At 48.2% G+C, this 21,827-nt stretch overlaps 1 protein-coding gene across 4 annotated transcripts in view; it reads right to left on the bottom strand.

Annotated features, from left to right (window-relative positions):
* Positions 1-1,465: 1,465 nt before the first annotated feature.
* WDR25 (WD repeat domain 25) overlaps positions 1,466-21,827 on the bottom strand; it is a 141,910-nt gene continuing 121,548 nt past the window's right edge. For all 4 annotated transcript variants that reach the window (XM_081090927.1, XM_081090929.1, XM_081090928.1 and 1 more), the window contains exons 5-7: positions 5,387-5,557; positions 2,412-2,552; positions 1,466-1,897 (exon numbers count right to left, since the gene is read on the bottom strand). In XM_081090927.1, the coding sequence (XP_080947053.1) occupies positions 1,676-1,897; positions 2,412-2,552; positions 5,387-5,557 (534 nt within the window). In that variant the 3' untranslated portion in view covers positions 1,466-1,675. The remainder of the gene's footprint in view (positions 1,898-2,411; positions 2,553-5,386; positions 5,558-21,827) is intronic.

Raw genomic sequence — 21,827 nt, 5'->3', positions numbered from 1 at the left:
GCCCCAGCACACGGAGCCACGGCCAGGGCCACAGCACACAGAGCCACGGCCAGGGCCCCAGCACACGGAGCCACGGCCAGGCTCGCAGCACACGGAGCCACGGCCAGGGCCCCAGCACACGGAGCCACGGCCAGGGCCCCAGCACACGGAGCCACGGCCAGGGCCACAGCACACGGAGCCACGGCCAGGGCCCCAGCACACAGAGCCACGGCCGGGCCCCAGCACACAGAGCCACGGCCGGGCCCAGCACTCAGAGCCACGCCGGCACCTCCAGATGAGGGGTTCTTCCCCACGACAGCCTCGGGCCGGCCGTGCAGACGTATGAGCGAGTAAACGTGAGCACGCAGCCCAGGAAGGAGAGGCAGGCCCAGCCCACACTTCCTCATCCCTGCCCCACACTTTCTCAAGTTGGCTTTCTTCCTTTCACATGGCGAATGGTGCACTCCCCGCCACCTGGCAGAGGACCAGAGTGAGCCTCTGAGAATGCTCTTTGGAAGAAAGTGTTCAGAGAAGGGAACCGAGAGAGGCATAGAGCACACCTGCCATTCTTCCCAGTGAGCCACCTAGCCAAGGGGAGGGGCTTGCAGGCAGCTGGGCCTCGGGGCGGAGTTGATCAAGCCCACGCAGCACTAAGAACAGCCTCTGTGGCTTCTGGGAGCCTGGATGTCTCCCTGCCTGAAGCGGGCAGAGCTCTGGTTGGTTCAAGGGTACCAACCTGAAAAAGAAAGGGACGTGAGGACGGCTCCTGACAGCAGGCTGGGCCTGGGGCCGGGCTCAGGGAGAGGCTGTTGCCCACCATTCCTGCAGCTCCCCACCCGCCCACGGCCTCCTCCTTACGTCCTCCGTGTTTCCTCACTGACTCCCCTGCTGGGACGCCCTCCTCACCAGCTCACCAGCTGCCTCCTCCAGGAAGCCTTCCAAGGCTGCAGGGACCCCTCTGCCCTGAGCCGTGGCATCTGCAGTCCCCCTGACCCGTGGGTGGATCCTTGGGCTCCTGGGGCAGCCCCCAATAATAGTCCTGGTGGGGTGTAGTGCTCAGCAGCCCCGCAGATCCCAGCAGCTGGGTCTTCCCAGCCTGACTCCTCGAAGTTCCTCAAGGGCCCGGCCCTTCTCCACATCACTCCATCCCCCGGCAGACGCCCTGGGCTGGGCAGCGTGCACACTCAGCAGGGCTGGGGCAGCCCGGGGACCAGCTGGCGTGCTCCGTGGGGAGGAAGTGGGCCTGGGCCTGGGCCTGAGCAGACTGGGCCAGCCTAGGCCCTGTGGGACGGGTGGACGGCCATGCTCTGCCGAGTTCCCGAGGACAGACCTGAGATCCAGGGCCCCCCTTTCCTGGGCCCCCTCTTCAGGACCCACAGAGCGGGGCTGCCCCCTCTCCAGATCCCAGCTTCTCATTTCGAGCTCCAGCGGGCGCAAGTGGGGCGGTGAGAGGAACTGCCAACACACATTTATCGCTGAAGTCACCTACAAAACAGCGAAACGCGCGTATTTACTGAGCGCCACGAGCAGGGTGCCGGGCGCTCGCTTCCCAGCCTCACCACCGAGACAAAAGGCTGCTGGCCCGGCTTCAGAGGAAACTGAGGACCCCAGGGGGGAGCGCCAGCCTCGGCATTAGTCCCCCCCACCCCAGGGAGCCGGGCGGCAATGTCTGTCCAGGGGCGCTGCGCTGGAAGGCTCAGTGCCAGATCTTGATGTCACCCTCCCAGGAGCTGGTGGCGAGGACGGAAGGCAGCACAGGGTGGAAGGTGGTGCCCACACAGGCCTGCGTGTGCCCGTGCAGCGTGCGCGCCCGGCTGGCCGTGCGGAAGCAGTAGAGCAGGACCCGGCCGTCCGCGCTGCCCGTCACCAGCAGGTCTCCGTCCGGGGAGCACTCGCAGCCCACCGCGTAGCCTTCCACCTGCAAGGGCGACACGAGGGAGCCCGCGTCACGCCTGCGCGGTGGCGGTCATTCCACCCACCGCAGAGCAGCAGGCAGAGCCCGAGCTCCCCCGAGGCGGGTCCTGTGTGGCCGTGCACAGGTTATCTCGTGCACCGGTTACCTCAGTGGTACCCAGGAGGCACAGCTCCCAGCCCAGGGCCCTCCCCCACAGGAGGCAGGTCTCAGTGAGGAAAGGGGGCAGAGCTAGAGACTCTGTCCTGCCCCACCCCTAGCCTCTGAGACAGGTCCACATGAGTGGAATCAGAGGAAACCTTTCCCGCTGCAGCTGGGGCCCGGGCAGAGCCAGATACGGCCCAGGCCTTGAGTGGACACCAGGCCACACAGCACGTGGTCACCTGGGAAACAGAAAACAGAATCCACTGGACAGAGGTCTGTGCTCTCTGACCCCAAGTCCGTGGCTGGCATGGTGTGGCGGGAGGCTCTGGGGCCAGTGCTCAGCCTTCTGGGGGTGAGGGGGGCAGGTAAGCGGTACCTTGTGCCCTTCGTAGCGCCGCCTTCTGCTCATCCGGTAGGGCCACACGGCGGAGAAGAGGGCCAGGTAGTTGCCATTGGTCTGGGCCAGGAACACAGGCTCCCGCGGGTGCAAGGCCAGGCTGGGGCAGGTGTACCTCTCCTGAGAAACAGCGGGCCAGAGAGGGAGAAGGATGCGGGCTGTGCCTGCTGCCTCCGCAGACACGCCCGCCGCCCTGCGCTCTGCTCACAGGCCGTGTGCCCTCCTCCCGGACCTTGGCTTCGGGTCGGTATGAGTTTCCTGCTGCTGCTGTAACCAACTGCCGCCAATTTAGTGGCTGGAAACACACAAACTTAGGCTCGTACAGATCTGGAGGTCAGAAGTCTGAGCAGGGTCTCGCCGGGCTAATCATGGTGCCAGCAGGGCTGTGCTCGCTCCGGGGGCTCCACTTGCGCTCCTTGGCCCACGGCCCTTGTGGTGGATCTTAAAGGGCCCCCCAAAATGTATCCACGTCCTAATTCCTAGGGCCCGGGAATGACACCTTGCATGTCTTTGCAGAAGTAACTAAGTTAAGGATCTTGATGTGGGGAGTTGCCCTGTATTCTTGCCTAAATTCAGCCACATGTATCCTTCTAAGGGAGGCACGGGGAGAGGAGATGCACACAGGTGATGTGAACCTGGATCAGAGAGTGACCTGCAGATGCTGGTGTAGAGCTCGGGGGGGATGCCCAGTGTCACCAGCAGCCACCAGATGTGAGGCGGCAAGGGATAGATCTGACCCGCATCTCAGAGGGAGCAGGCCCTGCCAACACCTGATTCAGCCCAGGGGTACGGAGGCAAACGGCTATCCTCAGAAATGTGTGGGGACGCACTGCTGATGGCGGAAGCCTCCCATCTGTGGTACAATGTTGCCCGGGAACAGAGAACGAATGTGCACGCCCATCCCCCCCATTCCACAGGGGGCCCTCAGGGCAGCCCAGGGCAGGGCCCCACACAGTCCACATGCAGCCCGTGAAGAGGTAAATGATCAAGTGAGAAGATAAATGAGAACAGTGTTCAAACCCGGCAGGGACATCTACTGTTTGATGGGCTCAGTCACACAGAAGCGCCCCCGGGAGCTCCCTTCTCTGCATCACCTGTCCTTTCACGTTCTAAGAGCTGCCCAAATTCAGAGGGTAACGCAGGAGCGGTCAGACTAATAATACCCAGCTGCAGACTAGTGTGCGCACAGAGGCTTGATGCCGTGGCGGCCCCGTGAGGAGCTCCCCGCGTGATGCTGCCGGCCAGGAGGTGTGAGTCTGGGACGGCTGAGGCTAGCAGCGCTCCACCCACCTCACTCGCTTCCCCTGCTCTCCGCTGGGGCTGATGGAGGCAGGAAGCCCCAGTGGTCAGACGTGCCCCCCATTCTCCTCCCACGGCCTGCTTTTCCTAGGACAGTGATGGCGAACCTTTTGAGCTCGGCGTGTCAGCATTTTGAAAAACCCTCACTTAACTCTGGTGCCATGTCACATATAGAAATTTTTTGATATTTGCAAGCATAGTAAAACAAAAGTTTACATTTTTGATATTTATTTTATATATTTAAATGCCACTTAACGAAGAAAAATCAACCAAAAAAGAGTTCGCGTGTCACCTCTGACACGCGTGTCATAGGTTCGCCATCACTGTCCTAGGAGATTACACGGGACCCTAAAGTGAGGTCTACAGGCAGGTCTGCTCAGCGTCGCTCAGAACCATCTGAAGACAAGGGAAAAGCAAGGAGAAGGAAAAGGTGTGCGTGTGCACCTGGCACATATTTTTAAATTTAGGGTGGGCGCACCAAAGAGATTAGCCACGGCTCATTTGAAATCTTAAATGATGGTGGTGGTGATGATGGTGATGGCGGTGATAATGATAATGGTGATGATGGTGGTGATAGTGATGGTGATGATACAGTGGTGATGATAGTGATAGTTAAAACGATGATGATGTGGTGGTGGTGGTGGTGGTGATAATGATAGTGATGATGGTAACAATGAATGGTGATAGTTATGATGATGATAGTGATAGCGGTGATGATGGTATGATGATGGTGATGATGACAATGATAGGGGTGATGGTGATAATGGTGATAGTTATGATGATGATAGCGATAGTAGTGATGATGGTGATGATGGTGATGATAATGATAGGGATGGTGGTGATAATGGTGATAGTTATGATGGTGGTGGTGATCACAGTGATAATGGTGATTAGTAATGATAGTGGTGGTGGTAATAGTGATGATGTGGGTTTCATCACTATCAGGTGTGGGTTTCTATGTGACAAGGTCTGATGGCGGTGGTGGTGATGATGATGGTGGTGAAGATGACAGTGGTAATGACAGTGGTGATGATGGTAATAATATAGGTAATTTATGAAGCAATCCCTGTACCTGGCACCATTCTAGACCCTTAATAAGTGTTCTTTAAATTCTCAAAACCACTCTATGAGGCAAGTAATATTCTCATCCTCAATTTTCTAAGTGGACAATGAGAATCCAAACAGCTAAGTAATGGGCCCAGGGCCCCCAGTTTGTCGGTGGTGGATCCAGGACCATCATTCAGGTGGTCTAACTCGAGTTTCTCTGCTTGAACTCCTGAGTCACAGCTCCTGCCAAAGCCACTCAGCAAAGGAGGGCGGAGTTCCATGGCTGGCTGGGGTGGCCGAGAAAGGGTAGGGGTGTCTCGAGCTGCTCGGCCGTCTACCAGTCCATCTGTACTGGCTGCCCCTCCACACCCTCACCCTGTGGGGTGGCTGGACAGGGCGGGGACGAGTGGGAGGACAGTTAGGGAGATACTGTCATATGGAGCCAGTGGACTTACACTCGCCTTCCCCTGCCCGAGAAATTTCAGGCAGCCAATCTGTCTGCAAAGATCCTGCCTACTGAACCGTCTCCCACAGGAAGTGATCTGGGACCCGACAACCGAGGGCTACACGGGGCTGAAGCAGAAAGCAATGCCAGTAGGGTTTCTCACATGGAAGATCTGGTTGGAGATTTTGGCGGAGCTCCGGAAATCCCAGGCAATGATGGTACGATCAGCAGAGTCCCGGCTCGAAGCATCTGTGCTGCTCAGAAACTCAGAGCCTTCCTGGAGGAAGAGGATGTCCAAGGTCTGCTGGATGGTCGCCTTGTAGCTTCTCACCACCTGCAAGAGTGGGCGCCTGTCAGGCTGGTGGGCCCAAGAGCACTGGGCAGGCCTCCGCAGGGAGTCAGAGGGCAGGGGCTTAGGGAGGGCCGTGTGGGACAAGGTGCCCGGCCCAGCAGCCCGAGATGTGGAGTTGGGGGCTGCTGCAGGGAGACCGGGGGCCCTCGGATGCCACCAGGAAAATGTCTGTCTGCGCAGGACCTACCCACACCTCCCACAGCCTTGCCTGATAGCACCTCCTCGTGGAGAGTCCCCCTCCCACACTCACCCCACGCCCATTGGTGCGGGGCCCGGGGAGGTGTGATGATCCCCGGTCAGACTGGTCCCCTAGAGAGCAGCAAGCTGAGGGAAGGGCCTGCGCCCAGCCAAGGACACCCAAGGGGCGTCAGGGATGTCCATCAACCTGGAGCCATTCTTGCTTCTGAAGACGGCACATAATTCAAGTTCACAAAGTCCCAGCCTATTGCCCTGGAGTAGAAGCTGTGTTGCTGGCAGTGAAAGTTCTTGGAGACCATAAAGCCAGAACCATTGTGCAGGTTAGCTTAGACATTAGGGGAAGGGGGTCAAGGCTTGGCTTTTCATTCCCATAACTAATTGAAGGGTACAAGAGGGTAGCAGAGCTATCAGCAGTCTGTTTTATTTACTTACTTATTTATTTATTCATTTATTTAGAGCCTTGTTTCCCTTTATTTTTTTATATTAAATTGACTGGGGTGCCATTGGTCAACATGAACATACAGGTTTCAGGTGTGGGTTTCTATGTTACAAGGTCTGTATATTGCACCGTGTGCCCATCACCCAAAGTCACATCTCCCATCTCCATCTATTAGGACCCCCTTCTCCCTCCACCCCTTCCCTCTGGCAGCCACCACACTGCTGTCTGTGTCCACGAGTTTCAGTTTTCTATCCCACCGATGAGTGAAGTCACATGGTTCTTAGCTTTTTCTGTCTGACTTCTTTCGCTTAGCATAAAGTTCCCAAGGTCCCTCCCTGTTGTTGCAAATGGCGCGGTTTCATCCTTTCTCGTGGCCGAGGAGTATTCCACTGTGTGCACGTATCACAGCTTCCGTATCCAGTCCTCTACTGCAGAGCACTTTGGTGGTTCCCATGTCTTGGCCACCGTAAATAATGCTTCAATGAATAGAGGGGTGCATATATGTACGTGAAGACATGTTTTTGAGGTTTGGGGGTATATCCCCAGGAGAGGGGTTGCTGGGTCATCTGGTAGCTCTATTCTTAATGGTTTGAGGCATCGCCAGACTGCTCTCCATGGCGATTATACCAGTCTACCTGCCCACCAGCAGCGGACAGGGTTCCCTTTTTTCCCACAGCTTCCCACGTTCAAGTGCCTTTGGTTCTTCCTTTCTAAACACGGGGCTCTTTTTTTAGCGCTGAATTACTGAACATGCCAACCAGATTCTCAGATTGGCCAACCAGTTCTTCCCAAATCTGGGTGAGTGTTTGGGGATAGGTTGAGTTTTGTTCTTCCTTTACATTGAATTTTCAACTCACCAATTGATATTTACAAGAGGGAATTTGTTTTTAAAATAAATACTTTTTCTAAATGAATTTTTTTGTAGTTACTGTTTATGTACCAAGAAATCTATAACTTAGGGATTTATTTTTTATTTTTTTGGAATTATTTGTTAATTTTTCTACAAACTTTACCAAAGTTTGCAGCTCATACCTCAACAGAACAGGGATATTTTAAATCACATAACTGCAGACAAACTGGAACAACATTGTTTGAAAGGTTTTTTTCCTCTTTCTTAGGTTGTTAATGTATTGGGAAGAAATGACAAAATCCTGTGTAGGCATTTTCTATAAAGTTCAATATTCTCTGTCCAGATTTTAGATTCTCAGAATAAATGCCTTTTACAGATGCAAAAAAAAAAAACACCAAAAAACAAACAAAAAAACCCAAACAGAATTGTGATTATTAGCAATGTGCATTGTTAAAATAGCATGAGGTGGTAGGATTTCTTCCTTTGCATGCTTCTGCTGGCAGAGTTGGCAGGTTTGATAAACTAACTGGCCTTTGCCATCTCTACTGTTGATGAGTCTTTGAAATGTTATGTAGTCAAGTGCGGGCACTGGCAGGAGCAGTTGGCATCACTCGTACTCACTGACGGACTCTGAGTTACCTTAAGTGCTCCGGAAAAAGAGCCCGAGGTCACAGTGCCTTGCTCAGCGGGGACATGGCTCGCTGCGCAGGCAGCCAGAGAATGAACGGGGTAGAGGAGGCCGCGTTACTTTGAGACAGGGATCAAGAGTAGTGCAGGAAATAACACAGTGCCCGTAATGTGGCGCTGACTATCTTGTAATGACAATAAAACATTTTAACGATTAAAAAAACACAAACCTGAAGAAGAAAAAAACAAAAACAACATTCAACCCCACTGGCAATCAGGGAGTATGATATTAACTGAGAGTTTATCATATATGTCAAATTCCCATTAAATGCAGCACTCCATCAATCCAATTTAGACTGGAGCGGGTGGGGGGGGGGGTGGGCTTAGAGACCCATTCTGCAGATGAGGAGCACTGAGACTCAGAGAGATGCAGGATTTGCCAAGACCACAGGGCCAACACTTGTTATGGCTTGTCTTGTTGATAATGGCCATGCTAACAGGTGTGAGGTGGTATCTCACTGTAGTTTTGATTTGCATTTCCCTGATTGCCAGTGGGGTTGAATATCTTTTCAATATACCTGTTGGCTCTTCATATGTCTTACTGGGAGAGGAGTGTTTTCAGGTCCTCTGCCCACTTTGTGATTGGCTTGGTTGCTTGTTTGGTGTTGAGTGTTATGAGTTCTTCATATATTTTGGAAATTAAACCTTTGTCGGAGCTACTGTTTGCAAATATCATCTCCCATCTGGTTGGCCGCCTCTTTGTTTTGTTGTCAGTTTCTTCTGCTGTGCAGAAGCTTTTTAGTTTTAGTCCCGTTCATTTATTTTTGCCTTTACTTCCTTTGCCTCTGGGGTCAAGTTCATAAAATGTTCTCTACGACCAAGATCCATAAGTTTGGTACCTATATTTTCTTCTATGTAACTTATTGTTTGGGTCTTCTATTTAGGTCTTTGGTCCATTTTGAATTAATTTTTGTACATGGGGACAAATTGCAATCCAGTTTCATTCCTTTGTATGTGGCTTCCCTATTTTCCCAGCTCCACTTATTGAAGAGACTATCTTTACTCCATTGTGTGTGTCTGGCTCCTTTGTCAAAAATTATCTGTCCAGCCCAGCTGCAGTGACTCAGTGGTTGAGTGTCAACCTATGAACCAGGAGGTCATGGTTCAATTCCCGGTCAGGGCACATGCCCGGGTTGTGGGCTCGATCCTCAGTGTGGGGCATGTAGGATGCAGCCGATCAATTATTCTCTTTCATCATTGATGTTTCTATCTCTCTCTCTCCCTCTCCCTTCCTCTCTGAAATCAATAATATATATATATATATGAAAATTATCTGTCCATGTACTAGTACATTTGGTTTTAAAGCTGAGCTCTCTATTCTGTTCCACTGATCTGTGTGTCTGTTTCTCTGCCGATACCAAGCTGTTTTGATTATCGTGGCTCTGTAGTATAATTTGAAGTCAGGTAGCTTGATACCTCTAGTTTTGTTCTTTTTTCTCAGGATTACTTTGCTATTCAGGATCTTTTGTGGTTCCATACAAATCTGATGATTTCTCATTCTATTTCTTTTAAAAATGACATTGGGATTTTGATGGGGATTGCTTTAAATCTGTATATTGCTTGGAGTAATACAGCTATTTTAACTATGTTGATTCTTCCAACCCATGAATACAAGATATTTTTCCATTTTGTTGTGTCTTTTTCAATTTCTTTTAATAATGCTTTGTAATTTTCAGTATATAGGTCTTTCACATTCTTTGTTAAATTTATTCCTAGGTATTTTATTCTTTTGGTTACAATTTCAAAAGGAATTTTTCTTCTTTTTTTTCCTAAAATTTTGTTGTTAGTATACAGGAAGCCAATAGATTTTTGGAAACTGATTTTGTATCCTGCAACTTGACTATATTTGTTTATTGTTTCTAATAGTTTTCTGGTAGAGTCTTCAGGGTTTTCTATATATAAAATTATGTCACCTTCAAAAAGTGACAGTTTGACATCTTACTTCCCTATTTGGATGCCTTTTATTTCTTTCTCTTGCCTTATTCCTCTGTCTAGGACTTCCAGCACTATGTTGAATAAGAGTGATGAGTGTACATCCTTGTTTTATTTCTGATCTTAGAGAAAAAATGTTGTTTTTCATCACTGAGTACGATATTAGCTGAGAGTTTATCATATATGGCCTTTATTATGTTGAGGTACTTTCCTCCTATTACTATTTTAGTGAGTGTTTTAATCATAAATGAATGTTGTATCTTATCAAATGCTTTTTCTGTATCTATTGATAAGATCACGTGACTTTTATCCTTTCTTTTGTTAATATGGCCTATTACACTGATTGACTTTCATATGTTAAACCATCTTTGTGCCCCTGGAATAAACCCCACTCGATTGTGATGTATTATTTTTTGGATGTACTGTTGTATTTGATTTGCTAGTATTTTGTTTAGGATTTTTGCATTTGTATTCATCAGAGATATTGGTCTATAGTTTTCTTCTTTTGTGTTATCTTTGCCAGGTTTTGTATCAGGGATATACTGGCTTCATAGAATTTGTTAGGAAGTAGTGTCTCTTCTTCAATTTTCTGTAAGAGTTTGAGAAGAATAGGCTTTACATCTTTTTTGAAATTTTGTAGATTTCACTAGTGAAGCCATCTGGTCCTGGATTTTTATTTTTTGATGGTTGTTTCAATTTCCTCACTGCTGATCAGTCTATTTAGATTTTCCAATTCTTCATGTTTTAGTCTAGGAAGGTTAGATATGTTTAGGAGCCAATCCATTTCTTCTACGTTATTGAATTCGGTGGCACACAGTCTTTCATAATATTCTAGTATGATCCTTTGTATATCTATGATGTAAAGACATTTTTCTATCTTAGCATCATCGCCAATATTCCAAAGCCTCCTGCCTCGTAAACTAATGTGATTAAGTATCCAGCAGTTGTTCTGCTTTCTTCAGAGCATTTATCACCTTCACCTGCTGTTCTAACACAACTGGTTTGGCAGCGACAGGTGTGGGGCGGAGACTAACAGGAGCCTCCACTTAACAAACTCAGGATAGATTCTACTTGAAACTGCAGCCAGGCCCTGCGCCTCTGGCCTGCCTGCCGCCCTGGCCGCCTATTCATCAGCTCCCAGGGCGCCACCATGCGGCCACCACATGGACAGTTCGCCTGAACCGCAGCCCAACACTGAGCCATCTTGACAATTTTTTAAAAAACTGGAATTCACAGCCTCTCAAATGTTGCAGACTTTTCTATCCTCCTCTTTCAAATGTCTGTATGTCAAATTCCCATTAAATGCAGCACTCCATCAATCCAATTTAGACTGGAGCGGGGAGAGGGGGGCTTAGAGACCCATTCTGCAGATGAGGAGCACTGAGACTCAGAGAGATGCAGGGATTTGCCAAGACCACAGGCCAGGAGTGGAGGAGCTTCTCCCAGCCCAGCTGCTTCCCTGGGCCCACACCCCAGTCTCCTGCCGGCCAGTTCCTGCCTGGGTAAGTGTGGGGACACATTCCTGGGAGGGTGGGCGACCAATGACTGCTCTTCTTGGAGCCTCTTCAGAAGCAGCCCCCAGGCAGGGCGACTTCTGGGTGGGCCCCTGAAGCCGAGGGGTGGTCTGGGGCAGAAGAGAGGGCATCCCTGCTGCTCTCCCTCCCTCCCTCCCTAGGCACCGCAAGCCCACTTGCCTCCCCAGGGTCCTGAGCCCCCCGAGTGTGGGATGGGGAGGAAGCCAGGTGGGCCAGGAGGCACAGCGGCTGTGCTGCTGACCAGAGGCCCGTGCCTGCCCAGTCTGGGGCTGGGGCAGCGGCCTAGGGCCTGGGAGGGTGTGGCGCCCCCAACATCTGCGCTGCTGAGCCTGCACATCCTTCCATCACAGGGCAGTGCCACCCCAGGCGTGTTTAGAATCTACTCTGGAAGGAAGGACCCTGGAAGGAAGGAGGGGGAGGGAAGGGATGATGGGGAGGCCCCCTCACCTTGGCTCTTAAGTAACCTCTTTACTGGGTCCAAATCCATCCGCTCCTCCCATCCCCTGAGCCATTCCCCCTCCAACCCCCGCCCCCCCAGACATCCCCTGCCTCCCTCGCCTGGGCCACCTGGGGCCTGCCCACCTTCTGCCCCCCCCCCCTTTCCCGAAGCCTCTCTCATGGGCTCCGGCTCCGAGATGGCCGGGCAGCACGTCCTAGAGAGGCTAAGTGCGGCTGGACTTGTGTCCCTGGACATGGCTCGTGCACGGAGACGCTTCCCCGCTCCCCAGCTGTGGGGGCAGCAGCAGCCCCGAGCCCCACCAGCCAGAGACAGGCCGTTCACGGGCTCCCACACGGGCACCCACACGGGCACCCACACGGGCATGCACACACGCTGCACAGGCAGGACTGGCCGCCCCTGGGGGCAGGGGTAGCCTTTGCACCTCAGCCCCTCGCCCCACGGCAGTACCTCGGTCCCCAGGCGCCCCCCGGGACATACACTGACCCAGGAGGGGGTGGAGGAGGAGAAGGGCCCCTGCCACTCACCCAGTGCCTGTTCAGTGCCAGCCACTGGCGGCGGGAGGGCCCAGAGAGAGGCGGGAGCCGGGCCTTGGCATGGGAGTCCAGAGCCGCCGGGCGCCCACCCGCACACCGCCCGCCGCCAAGCCCACCTTTCCCAGGAGAACGAGCCCGCGGTTCCGGACGATTCCGGCGAAGGAGGGAAATGGCCCGATTCATGAGGCGCCATAAACTCCAAGGGCTGGGAGCAGGGCGTGTGATGGGCGATCCCGCCAATGCTCCGGCAGCGGCTGCCCTGGGAAGCGATGGCCCGGAACGTGATTTACCGGCCGCGGAGGAGCCGCACGCGCGTCTCGTTGGTGGGTTTTATGGCAACTGTCATCACACCGACAGCTGGCGCGGCCAGCCGGGGCCGGGGGGCTCCGGGCCTAACTAGCTGGATCCACGGGGAGCCTCCCAGACGCCCTGGCAACCCGCCTCGCTGGGAAGCACCTCGGGGCCAAGGCCTAGGGCGCCAGGAGAGGGGAAGGCTGGTCATGGCGCAGTCAGTGCTGATGAAAGCCACCTGATGCCCGAAAACCCGCCAGCTGCGTGCCCCCCACACACCTGAGGGCTGGGCTCCGGGGGTCCGCCCGAGGGCTCACTTACCCTTCCTTGGGCCCCAGCCTCTTCAAGGGGCGTGAGGTCGGGGTGCAGGTGAGGCGTGGGCCAGGCTGGGCGGCTGACACGTGTGCCCAGGGGAGCCCTTCCCTCTCGGGGTCTGGTCTCTGGCGCCTGCCTCTCAGCACTGCGGGCACCAGCTGCCCTCACCGCACCCAAAGCTGAAGGAAAGGCGAGGGAGACACTGCTCTGGGCTCCCGGCCCCTGCCCAGCACCAGGACTTGAGCCCCTGGGGACAGACATCTGTCCCACACCTGGGGCGCCCCGGCCAGCACGGGGGCGGCAGGCTGCAGGCATCGGCAGGGTGTGCTGAATGAGTATCTGCATGAGGGATGCGTGGATACACAAACGGATGAATGAACAAAAGAACAACTTGAAAAGTAGTGAGCGCAGCCTCTGGCTGCCAGCACTTGCTGGCACTTGGGGCTGAGGCACCGCCCACGGAGCTGCTGCCACCAGCTCCAGCAGGCGCCGGAGACAGCATTCACGCCCAGGGAGTGCCAATGACTGGGACACACAGTCACAGGCAAACTGACTCTCCAAGGAGCTCCGAGGCCACGGTGGGGCAGGAGGGGAGGGCAGTGCGACTGGGCTCCATGCCACATCCCTGGCAAGGCTAGCAAGGGCCTCGCCTTCCCCGGGGGAGGCAGATGCCGGGTACTGGAGCCTGGCGGCCTAGTACTGGCTGCAGGGCCTTGAGCAAGCAACTTGCCTCTCCATGCTTCAGGCCCACATCTGAAGGCGGGACAATGACAGGACCTGTGGCTTGGGAGTAAACAGAGGTGGTAGGCTGGCTCGGTGGCCACCACACGGCAGACACTCATGGACCTTCCCTTCCCCCCGCCGGCAGGAGCGAGTCCCCAGGATGGAGCCGAGAGTCCCTGGCAAATCCCGTGCCCCCCCCCCCGCCCCCCGCCATCTCAATTCCTTCTCCCTGAAAATGCACATGCTGATCTCTTTCAAATGCTGCGATGCCAGGGGTCTCTGCACCGGCAGGGTGTACTGAATGAGTATCTGCACCAGGGGATGAGTGGATACACAAATGGGGGTCAGGCACATGACTTGTCCTCCACCATGTGCCTGACCTGCAGCCGCCCTCTGAAGGGACCGGTCTTGAAGCAACGCTGGCAAACTGGAGGAGTGGGTAAAGGCCCCTTTCTGCGGCTTAAATTCACACAGGGAAAGTGGCCAAACACAGAGCAGTGTGCACGGAGAGTGCGCTGTCAGTAAATGTGAAAAGGACCAGAACTTTAAAAAGACACTACAAAAACATGAGAAGAAAAGATGACTGACTTTTCCACAGTCTGGGATTAGAGAAACCCTCCTGGCTAGGACTCCAGGGCCAGAAGCAATAAGATGAAAGATGGGTAGATTTGCCTACAGGAAAATCATCATCATCATCATCATCATCATCATCATCATCGTCACTGTGGCGTGCCATAAAAACAAGGAAATAAGTGAAAAAGACAAATGGGAGAAATATTTGCAACTTATATTAGAAGCAAAGGTCACTATCCCTAAAAACAGTTTCTAAAAACACATGGAAGTGACCAAGAGTTCCACAAAAAAGTGAGCAGGAAAAGTGAACAGACAGGTCAATAAAAGGAAATGTAGTTGGTCCTTTGCCCCTGCTCATTGGAAATGACCATTTAAATGACACAAAGATATTCCTCACCTATCAAATGAGCAAACTCCAAACGTCTGGCCACACTCTTCGTTAGGTGGCCGTGGGCATTAGTGAGAGAAGTGTGAGTGATGCGATCCCTGGGCAGAGAGCCGGGGCCACCGGCAGTGGCACATGACTCGTCCTCCGCCCCCTGCCTGACCTGCAGTCCCCGCAGGGACCAGTCCCGAAGCGACGCTGGCCAAACTCCCACAACTTTAAGAATAAAAAAATTAGAGGAACCGAAATAAACACCAGGAAGGAACCGGTTAAATAAAGCCCAGCACAGCAGCTGGCAGAGAAGGGAGGACTACCTCCCTGCCTGCTGTGGGGTGACCTCCAGGGTCGCTGCTCAGGGAGAAAAGCAGGTGGGAAGGAACTCGAAGAGACGCTATGAATATATGTATGTGTCTGCTTACATTAAAAGCAGTAGGAAGATAAATCAGAAAGTAAGTAAAGGAATAAGTCAGCCTCTAGACTCTAGAGCAGTGGCTCTCAACCTTCCTAATGCCGCGACCCTTTAATACAGTTCCTCATGTTGTGGTGACCCCCGACCATAAAATTATTTTCGTGGCTACTTCATAACTGTAATGTTGCTACTGTTATGAATTGTAATGTAAATATCTGATATGCAGGATGTATTTTCATTGTTACAAATTGAACATAATGAAAGCATAGTGATGAATCACAAAAACAATATGTAATTGTATATGTGTTTTCTGATGGTCTTAGGCGACCCCTGTGAAAGGGTTGTTCGACCCCCAAAGGGGTTGTGACCCACAGGTTGAGAACCGCTGTCTAGAGGCAGAGAATGAAATGGAGGAACGGGTTGGGGGTAGAAGTTAGCAAATTTCTGTAAAGGGCCAAACAGTAAATATTTTAGGGTTTATGGGCCCCATACAGTCACTGTGGCGTGTGTGTGTGTTTGTGTGTGTGTGTGTGTGACAGCCGTTTAAAAATGTAAACCAAACTGGACACAAGAGCTGTAGTTTTCCAATCCCTTCTCTAGAACAATGTACATATTTTATAACATTATACAACAAAATTAACTTAAAAAACAGTCTCTAAAATGTGAAAGAAAAATTAAGCAAATGAAACAAACCAAGAATTGAGCTAGTAGCTTAATCACATAAATAGAATTTATTTTGGGAGATGTGAAAGCACAGTAATTTAATGGTAGGTCCTTAGTTGAATATACATTATGAACAGTAATTTGATGGTAAACCCTAATTGGATATGCACTGTGGACAAAAAGAACTGAGAGAAATCTTTAACTGTTTTCAGTCATGAAATTGCTAGTGTCAATATACCAAAAAAATTGTGTTAAGAGAGACAGAAATAAAAATTTTCCGTGTAAAAGAAATAAAAAAAAATATAAAAGCAAAGAAGCCAAAGGAAAGTTCTGTAATCCTAAATCTGAATGGGGAAAACCAGTACTACCAATGATGCATTTTTTCTTAACAACAAAACCATTTCCTAGCTGTGACCGTGGAAGGGGCCTAGGAACAACGACCAACCACAGCCTCAGATTCTGTCTCTCACCAGCTAAATCTGCAAGTAACAGATGACAGACCTGGGCATGGCGACAGTTGTTATAACCACATAGCACCTGTTTACGAAGGTAGAGGAGAGACTGGTCATGCTCAGTGAGGCATGGAGGATGGAGGAGAACCCCAAGGACCTTCTAGACATGGAACACACAGTGCTAAGATGAAAGATACCTTGAGTGGGATTAACGTCAGATGAGACGCGGCAAGAGGAAACATTAGTGAACCAGAAGAGCACAGCAATGGAAGTTATTCCGACCATACTAGAGAGGGGGAAAGGCTGACTTTCTTAAATGAACAAAATCTAGTTTGAACCCCAAATGGAATAAGCCCACAATGGCCTCTCACCCTCTATCACAAATTACAAGTAAGAACTCTGGACAAAATGCACAATGCAAGCCTGAAGCCTAAAAAGTAATAGCAGGTGGGTTAGGGGGCCGAAGTCGAAATGTGAAGAAAAACCAATATGGCAAGTGAGGCTTTAAGTCTGTGGGATTTTCAGTTTGGGGTTTTTACTTATATTTGGGAGGGGGAGCATGTTTTAATTGCTGACACTGACTCACAGACTGACTGATTTTAGGAATTATAATAGTGGCAAAAATTCTGAAATAAATCCACCATTCTGGCCAAAGAGACAAAAAAAAAAGGGGGGGGTGTCTCTGTAAGCCAGAGAACATTGGAAATTGTAGAACGATGTCCGTCTCGTTCTCCCAGCCCTGCCCGGAGCAGAACCACACTGCTCTGGCCTACAGTACCAGTACCTGAAACCCAGAGGAGAGAATCTGAACCAAAGAACCGGGGAAAAGTGACCTTATTGTAAAACCAGTAACAGGGAAATCCACGCTGTTTTTTCCACTATTTTCTCCAAAATTAGTCAGTTTGCCGTGGGAGGGATCCCAGTGTGGCCACCATGTGGCACAGCAGAAGGTTAACCCTGGGGAGAACTCCGTCTCTCCGGGATGAAGAACCAGGCCCTGGGGAGACAGAGAGTGAGGGAGAAACTCCGCAGAGGAGAGAGGTGAGAAGGGAACCCTCTCATTCTGTGTATGAACTGATACGCAACCCAGGGCAGTCCCTAAGCTACCGGTGTGTGACACAGTCCAAGAAGCACAGCTCAAGCTTTAAGTAGGGAAGTGCCACAGAACCACTGCCTAAGTCTGAAGCTAACCCCTTACTGAAGTGGAACCACTGCCCACAAAAGGAGAGAAACACTTGCTCCCTGAATCTAACAGGGTTGGTTGCCCATTGAGACAAACAAATCACTATTCTCCACAGGATTTTACGGGACCCAGGATCTGACAATATAATGCTAAACATCTGCAGGATGTGTTCTTAAGTTACTTGACATGTAAAGAACCAGAAAAATGTAAGCAGTAACCATGAGAAAAATAAAACATTGCCAACCCTGAAATGATCCAGATCTTGGAATTATCAGACACATTTAAACAGCTATTATAATAATCCTCAATGAGATAAACATTCTTGAAATAAATGGATAGATGACCTCAACAGAGAAACAGAAATATATATATATATATATATATATATATATATATATATAATTTTTAAAATATGTTTTTATAGTTTTATATATATATAATTTTTAAAATATATTTTTATAGTTTTCAGAGAGGAAGGGAGAGGAAGAAAGAGATAGAAACATCAATGATGAGAATCATTGATCAGCTGCATCCTGCATGCTCTGCACTGGGGATTGAACCCGCAACCCGGGTATATGCCCTTGACCAGAATCAAACCCAGGACCCTTTAGTCCACATGGCGATGCTCTATCCACTGAGCCAAACCGGCTAGGGCCAGGAATTATATTTTTAAATAGAAATTTTAGAACTGAAAGTATTTTTTTTAATCATGGGATAAGCCCAATAACAAAACGGGAAATAAAAAAACTCAGTGAACTTGTAGAGAAACAGAAATGAACAAAGTCTTAGGGACCTGTGGGATAATATCAGAAGGTTAAACATTTTTGTCAGTGGAGCAGTGCATGTATACGTCCGTGTGTATGTCAATTTATATGTCTATACTTGCAGAAATACTGACCAAAGTGCCCACATTTGGTGAAAGACATAAATTTAGAGTCAAGAGGCTCAGCAAGCCATAAAAAGATAAACTCAAAGAAAACACCAAGCCCCAACACATTCAAACTTCTAAAAACCTCAACGAAAAAAATATTGAAACCACCTCATGGGTGGGGGTAGAAGTGGGGAATGAAGCATTACATTAAAATAATTTGAAATGCTATGGATTTCTTATCAGAAACTATAGAAGTAAAAAAAAAAAAAAAAAAAAGTGGAAAACATTGAAAATGGTGAAAGAAAGGAGTGCCCAACCCAGAATTTTATAGACAGCAAACGTACCCTCTAGGAATAAAGGCAAAATACCAATTTTGACAGATGGAAAAAAAAAATAAGTAAATTTGTCATCAACAGATCTGTTCTGTTTAGCATCAACAGATGCTAAAGGAAATTCTTCAGGTTGAAGAGTAATAATACCAGAGGAAAACTTGGAAATTCAGGAGTGAAGGAAAAGCAAGGTATATGGTATCTAATTGGATAAGTAAGTATAAAAGACCATTTTTTTCAATTAAGTTCTTTGAAATATTCATGACTGTTGAAAACAAAAATTTTAAGTCCTTAAGGTAGAAAGGAAATTATACCAAACCCAAATCTACACAAAATAATGAAAAGGAATAGAAATCCTACATAATAGAAGCCTAATATGGTAAGTGTCCGGTCGTCCATTCAACCAATCAAAGCATAATATGCTATTGGTATGCTAAGGCCACTCAACTGCTCGCTATGTTGTGCACTGATCACCAGGGGGCATACAGTCGACAGGTAGACCAGTCACTATGACGTGCACTGACCACCAGGGGGCAGACGCTCCGACCGGTAGGTTAGCTTGCTGCTGGGGTCCGGCCGATCAGGACTGAGTGAGATGGGCCTGACATGCCCTGGAGTCCTCCTGCGAACGCTCCCCCACTGGCCAACCTCCCAGGTCCCTCCCCAGCCCCAGTCGTGCACTGGTGGGGTCCCTCAGCCTGGCCTGCACCCTCTCGCTATCCGGGATCCCTCAGGGGATGTCGGAGAGCCGGTTTTGGCCTGAACCCACAGGCCAGGCCAAGGGACCCCACAGGTGCATGAATTCTTGCACCGGGCCTCCAGTACCATAGTAAATATATAAGGAAATAGAAAATACTTTTTGATTATTAAAATATTCTTTAAATAATTTTCTGTTTCCAGAAAAAAAAAGTATTGTAGAATTTTTAATATATGTGGAAGGAAAATATGTGCCAGCAACAGTGCAAAGACCCTGAGGAGAAAAGTTGAAAATTTGTATATTGTAAGGTTCTTATACAATACAATAAGAGATATAATATGATTTGAAAGCAGACTGATAAGGTAAAGAAGTATACTATAAACTCTAAAGCAACCACAAAAAATAAAGCACGACACAATGCCACAGATAATAAAGCAACAAAGAAGACAAGATGAAATCATTAAAAATACTGAATTAATCCAAGAGAAAGAGAGGACAGAAAAAAATGTCAAAAAGGATAGATGTAACAAATGAAAACCAGCAGGATGATAGATTTAAACCCGACTAACTCAATAATTACACTAGCCCGGCTGGGGCGGCTCAGTAGTTAAGCGTCGACCTATGAACCAGGAGGTCACAGTTTGATTCTCAGTCAGAGCACATACCAGGTTGCAGACTCGATCCCCAATGTGGGGCATGCAGAAGGCAGCTGATCAATGATTCTCTCTCATCACTGATGTTTCTACCTCTCTCTCCCCCTCTTTTCCTCTCTGAAATCAATAAAAATATAGTTTATAAGAGTAATAATATTTTAAAAATAATTATACTAAATTAAAACAGGAACACTAAACCACTTCATAGGAAAAGATTGATATGTAGAATTAAAATACACGGTCAATACCCAACTAAATGCTGCCGATAAGAAACATGTTTTATAAAGACACAAATAGGTTAAAGTAAAAAGAGGGAAAAAGATACACCATGCTAACTAACGGTATCAAATAAACCAGGAATGCCTATGGTAATAACAGGCAAAGTAGATGTCTGAGAAAAGAATATTATCAGGGACAAAGTGGGTCTTTTCAATAAAAGAGTCAATTCATCTGGAGAACATAACAACCCTAAATGTTTATGTACCTAATAACAGACCTTCAAAAGAAATAAAGGAAAACTAATAGAACTTTAAAAGTAAGTAAGACAAATCTATTCTCATTGTCACAAATTTTAACCAGCCATTCTTAACTAATAGAACAAATAGAAATTTCAGAGAAGGTAGAGAAGTCTTGAATAATGCTATCAATCAACTTGATGTAATTGACATTTGTAGATCATTACGCCCAACAAACAGCAGAATACACACTCTTTTCAAGTGCTCACAGAACATTTACCAAAATGGATCATACTGTAGGACATCAACCAAATCTCAATAAATTTAAAAGGATTTAAACATGAACTGTGTGTTTTGTGACCCTAATGGAGTTAAGTTAGAAATCACTAACAGATATTTGGAAAATTCCCAAGGATTTGGAGCCTAAAGAGCATTCCTAAATAATCCATGGACCACAAAGAAATTTAAAAAAAAGGTAATTAGAAAGTATTTTTAACTGAAGAAAAATGAAAAACAATGCATTGACAGCTATGTAATGTAGCTGCAAAACCTAGAGGGAAATTAACAGCACTGGACACCTATGATGGAAAAAAATATAGATTTCAAAACAATCACCTCAACTTCTACTTTATGAAACTACAGAAAGAAGAGAACATTAAACCCAAGGTTTAAGCAGAGGAAATAACTAAGATAAGAAAATAAATCAATAATTTTAAAAAAATAGAGAAAAATTGATGAAACAAAAAATCTGGTACTTTGAAAGGATCAACAAAATTGATAAACCTCTTGAAATGAATGTGTGTTCTGCTGTTGTTGGGTATAATGTTTTCCAATAACATACAAATATAAATACTTAGGGGTAAACCTTACAAAAAATGTAAAGGAGCTGTACAATGAACGAAAATACTGGTGAAAGAAGTCAAATAATACAAATATATGGAGAAGTATACTATGTTCATGGATTGGAAGACTCAAAATTGTTAAGAATTCCATTCTCTCTCCAATTGATCTGTAGAGTACTAGTAAATGCAATATCATTCAGAGTTCAAACAGGCATTTTGGGGTAGAAATATACAAAGTGATTCTAAATTTAAAATTAAAATGCAAAGAACTAGGATAGTCAAAATAATTTTGAAAAAAAAATGGAAAACTTATACTACCCAATTTCATGACTCATCATAAGATTATAATAATAAAAACAATGGAGTATTGGTGATAATATAGACAAAGAGAGCAATGGAACAGAAGAGAGAGTACAAAACAGACCTACACATATTTAATCCACAGAGGCATAAGGGCACAGATCTGTTTTCAACAGGTGCTACAGGAATAATGAAGATCCATATGCAAAACCATGAACTTCCACCCATACTTGTACCATATATAAAAATTAATATGAAATGGAGCACAGACAAATATAAAGCCACAACATATACAATTTCTGGAAGTAAACAAGAGCAACTCTTTGTGGCCTTAGGTTAGGCAAAATTTACTTAGATACGTCACCAGTATCTAGCATGATTCAGAAAAGAAAAAGTTGATAAATTGGAATTTATCAAAAGTTTTAAAATCTGCTCTTCAGCCCTAACGGGTTTGGCTCAGTGAATAGAGCGTCGGCC

This window comes from Myotis nattereri, assembly GCF_964212035.1.
Source record: "Myotis nattereri genome assembly, chromosome: 1".
In the NCBI taxonomy this organism is placed as follows: domain Eukaryota; kingdom Metazoa; phylum Chordata; class Mammalia; order Chiroptera; family Vespertilionidae; genus Myotis; species Myotis nattereri.
This window is presented reverse-complemented; position numbering and strand designations above follow the sequence as displayed.